Source organism: Phycodurus eques, chromosome 3 (assembly GCF_024500275.1).
Source record: "Phycodurus eques isolate BA_2022a chromosome 3, UOR_Pequ_1.1, whole genome shotgun sequence".
Lineage (NCBI taxonomy): Eukaryota > Metazoa > Chordata > Actinopteri > Syngnathiformes > Syngnathidae > Phycodurus > Phycodurus eques.
Window position 1 is genome coordinate 3,971,260 of NC_084527.1, and position 5,854 is coordinate 3,977,113.

Genomic DNA, 5,854 nt, shown 5'->3' on the forward strand with positions numbered 1-5,854 from the left:
CCTAAACCCAAAAAGTTGGAGGACCCTAGTCCCGTCCCCACAGTGATTTGTCTTACTTTCCCGAAGTAATTTCTGAAGCGTCTTTCAGAGCACAACACTTGCGGTGGCGCCGTTGTTGGCGGCAATGCCGATACGCCGGCGGCACACCATCATTTTGCGGAGCTCTGTACGAAAGCGGTCGTGGAGCCAAGCGTACAGGAAAGGATTACAGCAGGACGAGCTCATAGCACAAAGGTGACAGAGCAACTGAATGAGCAGGAAGTAGCGCTTATCAATCAGATCAATGTCAATGTCACGCAGCACGTTGAACACGCTGATGGGCATCCAGCAAATGCCAAAAGCGGCCACCACAAGGCTCACCAGGCGGAAGGTCTTGCGTTTGCGCATGCGCTGAGCCTCGGCCTGGCTCCGAGTGCGGTAGCCTGGAACCACACAGTTCCTCAGTTTGACAGAGATACACAGATAGGAGATGCAGAGGGCAGACAGAGGCAGCACGTAGGTGATGAAGAGAGTGCTGTATGCGTAGGCCAGATGCTCCCTCTCCTGACCCATCCAGAATTCCTCACAGATGGTGAAGCCCTCGTTTTGGAACTCCACATGGTAGGTGTGAGCCACAGCAGGAGCCACCAGAGCACAGGACAGCAGCCAGATAGCGGACAGCAAGTAGGTGCATGCCAAGACTGAAATGCGCTTCTTCAGAGGATGCACTGTGGCGTAGTACCTGTCAGAGAGAGAAGAAGAGAAAAGACCAGGTGGCCCTAATTTTGTTTTTTCTAATCCTAATTACTTCTAATAGAAACGTAATAAAGTAGAATACTTTTCTCTGATGCCTCGATCAGACGACAAAACAACTTTGGTCTTGCACGATTGGAGTGTGTTAGACTACTGCTATCAAATCTTGTCGTATCTCGGTCAGACATTTATGACGATACCACCACATCCCGTCTTTTACGATCACTTTATCTTGCCAAATCAAAACACTGTCGGCGAGGCGGAACCAGAAAATGTGTCACCGGTCAACACAACCGGATACACAACCATGAATCGGGCCAATGTATTGTGTGGGCAAAAAAAAAAGAACGAAATGTGTGGTGGTCTATACCGATTCTTGGGAGAGGCCGTTTTGGGCTGTCCATTAAAGGATTGCTTGAGGTATGTTCGTGTACTTTTACTAAGATACAGTTCGCAAAGAGGAGCCCAACAAGCTATTGCTAGCTCTAACGTCTGTACGTAAACATGCCGACCTTCTGTCGAATTATACTGTAAAGCTGCAGTACGTTGGTTTGTGCAATGCAATCCTATTAGTCGACATCAAGGTGCGCTGTCGGATAATTGTCGTTGATATGTCACACTACACGGAAGATATCCAAAACATAAAACATGCTAGACTTTTCATTTTGGCGTCGTAGGGCTATCATAGGGCCAAATCGTTGGTTGTAGATTATGTGACACTACAGAAAGTTTTGTCGTTTCTGACAAAATACTGTATATCAGGCTCGATCTGGGAAATCGGCCGCTATAGCTAGTGGGGCCAATAACGGAGCTAAAGTCCTGTAGCTAGGCATTAGACAGGAATTTGGTGCCATCTTGAGGCATGTTGTATCAAAGGAACTATGTTGAAGTGACACATCTTAAATTAGATACGAGCTTTGCTGATCAGGGAGGAGCGAAATTTGGTCAAGGAGGCGGAAGAAGTTAAGAGAGTCGTCACCGCATGGAGACGCACACGAGTTTATTTTAATTTTAAATTTTTTTTTAAAAAATAGAATCATCTGTAAGCCATTTATTTTTGCGACTGACTGGCGACCAGTTCAGGGTGTAGTCCGCCTTTCGCCAGAAGTCAGGTGGGATAGGCTCCACCGCCGCGTGACCCTGAACAGGATAAGCGGTGTTGAGAACGGATGGATGATAGGTGCGTCTTGAGATTGGATTTCAAGAGAGTTAAAAAGTCTGTGTATCGGACGTCAGGTGGTTGTGAGTTCCAAAGACGGTGGACAAGACGAGCAGAAGGGACTATGAGGTAGTTGGAGAATGAGAATCTGAGTGACCGGGAAGGGATGGCAACGTGAAGGAGGTCAGCAAGATATGGCGGGGTGAGGTTATTGATGTCGTTGAAGGTGAACATCAGAATTTTATATTGGATGCAGTACTGGACAAGGAGCCAGTGAAGTGGTTGCAGGGTTGGAGTGATGTTGTGAGTGGCGGGGGTCCTTGTGACAATACGGGTGGCAGAGTTCTGGTAAATGTATAGTTTTTGTGGTGACTTGACCAAACAGGAGCGAGTTGCAATAATCCAGGTGGGAAGCGATGAACAAGGACAGCAGCAATGCGGGGCTGGTGCAGGATGGATGGAGATGATTGATGTATGAAGGCAGGTTGATGTTGTTTATGTGTGCTCGGAAGGAGAGTGTGCTGTCGAGGATGACACCGAGACTCGTAACCTGAGTTGAAACAGAGGAATTATCACCCAAAAAAAACCTGTCAATTTTGGCTAGCATGGACTTGGTACCCGTGGGTGGAATTTCTGTTTTGTCACTGTTGAGTTGTAGAAAGTTGGATGAGAACCAGTGTTTGAGTTCAGAGACGAGGAAGGAGGAAGAGTGGCGCTGGGCTTGGTGGGGAGGTAGAGCTGAGTGTCATCCGAAACGGTGAATGTGTAAGTTGAATTTATGGAAAATATTACTAAGAGGTAGGCTTTAGGTGATAAATCGGATGGGGCCAAAGACAGAGCCTTGGGGAACACCAGAAGAAATGCAGGACGGATGGGATTTGAATGATTTCATTTGAACAAAACTGTATGCGGCCGGACAGTTAAGAAGTGAACCACTGGAGGACTTTCTGCGTGAAATGCCAATATTGTGGAGTCTGCGCAGGAGGATGGTGTGGGAAATGGTGCCCACCTCTAGGGCACCGTGCTGCATAAAATATCACATTTATGTATACTTATGAGGGTTCCCAATCCATAGCAGAGCCATTCAGAGCATACAATATGCAGACCAACCTATTCAACCATCTTTCCACCATCCATCCATCCCTCCATCTATCCATCATCAGTCCACCAGCCATCTCTCCCACGAATTTTCACTCGCTTTCTCTCAGCTGTTTGCAAATTCACATCACATTCCATTCATCCCTGACTCTGTTGTCAAGGTCAAGTGATCATGACGGAATTAACTCTCAAACATACAGACACACACTGTATGGATCCGTTCAGTCTCACTCACGGTCACTGAGTGGCAACTCGACACATGTTGCATGCACAGACGTTCGGAAAGTGACCTCAACGACTAAACCACAAAAATAAACTTAACACAATCAGCTATTAATCAAAGCAGAGCATTACCTTTGTAAAGTTGGCACACTATTTGGTACATCTTGTGTATTTGAATCATTATATCATTATGTATTGCGCAAGTCATCATAATGTGGCTGCTCGGTGTACTGTGGGGCAAGAAAGTATTTAGTCAGTTCTCCCACTTAAAACGGTGGGAGAGGCCTGTAATTTTCATCATACGTGTATCTCACATATGAGAGACAAAATGGGAGGGGGGGAGGGAGTAAATCCAGAAAAACACGTTGTCTGATTTTTAAAGAATTTGCAAATTATGGTCGAGAATAAGTACATGGTCAATGAGAAAAGTTTATCTCAAAACTCTGTTATATACCCCTTTGTTGGCAATGACAGAATTCAAAGGTTTTCCGTAAGTGTTCACAAGGTTTTTACACACTCTTGATGGTATTTTGGCCCATTCCTCCATGCAGATCCCCTCCAGAGCAGTGATGTTTTGGGGCTGTCGCTGCACAACACAAACTTTCAACTCCCTCCAAAGATTTTCTACGGGGTTGAGATCTGGTGACTGGCGAGGCCACTCCAGGACCTTGAAATGCTTCTTACGAAGCCACCCCTTTGTTGCCCATGTTTGGGCTCATTGTCATGCTGAAAGACCCAACCATGTTTCATTTTCAATGCCCTTGCTGATGAAAGGAGGTTTTCACTCAAAATCTCACGATCCACGGCCCCATTCATTCCATTCTTTCCTTTACACGGATCAGTCGTCCTGGTCCCTTTGCAGAAAACCAGCCCCATAGCATGACGTTTCCACCCCCACGCTTCACAGTAGGTATGGTGTTCTTTGGATGCAACTCAGCATTCTTTCTCCTCCAAACACAACAAGTTGAGTTTTTACCAAAAGGTTCTATTTTGGTTTCATCTGAGCATTGTGACATTCTCCCAATCCTCTTCTGGATCATCCAAATGCTCTCTAGCAAACTTCAGACGGGCGTGGACATGTACTGGTTTAAGCAGGGTGACACGTCTGGCACTGCAGGATTTGAGTCACTTGGCGGCGTAGTGTGTTACTGATGGTACCCTTTGTTACTTTGGTCCAAGCTCTCTGCAGGTCATTCACTAGGTCCCCCCATGTGGTTCTGGGATTTTTGCTCACCGTCCTTGTGATCGTTTTGACCCCACGGGGTGAGATCTTGCGTGGAGCCCCAGATCAAGGGAAATTATCAGTGGCTTCTTCCGGTTTCTAATAATTGCTCTAACAGTTGATTTCTTCACAAAAAGCTGCTTATCTATTGCAGATTCAGTCTTCCCAGCCTGGTGCAGGTCTACAATTTTGTTTCTGGTGGCCTTTGACAGCTCTTTGGTCTTGGCCATAGTGGAGTTTGGAGTGTGACTGTTTGAGGTTTTGGACAGGTGTCTTTTATACTGATAGCGAGTTCAAAAAGGTGCCATTAATACAGGTAACGAGTGGAGTACAGAGGAGCCTCTCAAAGAAGAAGTTACAGGTCTGTGAGAGCCAGAAATCTTGCTTGATTGGAGGTGACCAAACACTTATTTTCCACCATAATTTGCTCATAATGTCTTTAAAATCTGACTGTGATTTTCTGGATTTTTTTTTTCTCATTTTGTCTCTCATAGGTGAGGTATACCTATGATGAAAATTACAGACCTCACTCCTCTTTTTACATGGGAGAACTTGCACAATTGGTGGCTGACTGAATACTTCCCCCCCCCCACTCAACACGCATGATTGTTCGTGTGTGTGTTTGTGGTTTTGTAGCTGTAGGAAACTGCAGCGCACTCAAGGACTTTGACCAAAGCTAAGGACAGACATTGTTCCATGTTTTTGTCAGTAAGTTCTTTTTTTCCTACATCTGAAACATTAAGCTATTTATTTGGTTGCACCCAGAAAAACATTTTTCACAGCTAAAATCTGCCGCTGCAATTTTGAGCAAATCCCTTTGCCAGGTAATAACATTCATTTTGTGTGTGTGTGTGTGTGTGTGTGTGAAATTATGTACCAAGGTATCCCATTATTTACTTGATGATTAGGTAGCTCCAAGCTGAGAGTCTCTCATCTCCCCTGCATGATTTCTCATCAGATGATGGATTCGTGACTTACCTATCCACCCCGATGGCGGTGAGGGTGAAAACTGACACGTACACGGTCACCGGCTGGATGAGATAAACCAGGTAGCACATGAAGCGGCCAAACACCCACCCGTGTGGGTTGAGCGCGTAGGCCAGAGTGAAGGGGATGCACGTGGCGCACATGAGCATGTCGGAGAAGGCCAGGTTCCCGATGAAGAAGTTGGTGACGTTGTGCATCTTGCGAGCGCGGCAGATGACGTACAGGAGCAGGTAGTTGCCGACGACGCCCACCAGGGCCACCAGAGTGTAGCAGGGGATGATGAGCACTTTGAAGGACTGCAGCAGCTCCACACCCTCGAACTGAGGCTTGCGCTCCGTGGAGACATTCTGGAGCGCCACCTCGAAGACGCCACTCGTGTCGTTCGACCGATGGGTCACGGGCGAGGTGATGCGATCACCGGTTGGGCCCTCCAT

At 46.6% G+C, this 5,854-nt stretch overlaps 1 protein-coding gene across 1 annotated transcript; it reads right to left on the bottom strand.

Moving 5' to 3' along the window:
* Positions 1 to 5,854, bottom strand: prlhr2a (prolactin releasing hormone receptor 2a). Its single transcript, XM_061671102.1, has 2 exons — positions 5,412 to 5,854; positions 1 to 721 (listed from the first exon to the last, which is right to left on the bottom strand). Exons 1-2 carry the CDS (start codon positions 5,852 to 5,854, stop codon positions 85 to 87), a joined length of 1,080 nt encoding a protein of 359 aa, XP_061527086.1. The 3' UTR covers positions 1 to 84.

What these genes read in the sequence shown, in the direction of transcription:
- prlhr2a (XM_061671102.1), bottom strand. Translation starts at nt 5,854, where the DNA reads ATGGAGGGCCCAACCGGTGATCGCATCACCTCGCCCGTGACCCATCGG. An exon ending in ACCGCCATCGGGGTGGATAG is followed by an intron (nt 722 to 5,411) that starts GTAAGTCACGAA and finishes TCTCTCTGACAG; the next exon opens with GTACTACGCCACAGTGCATC.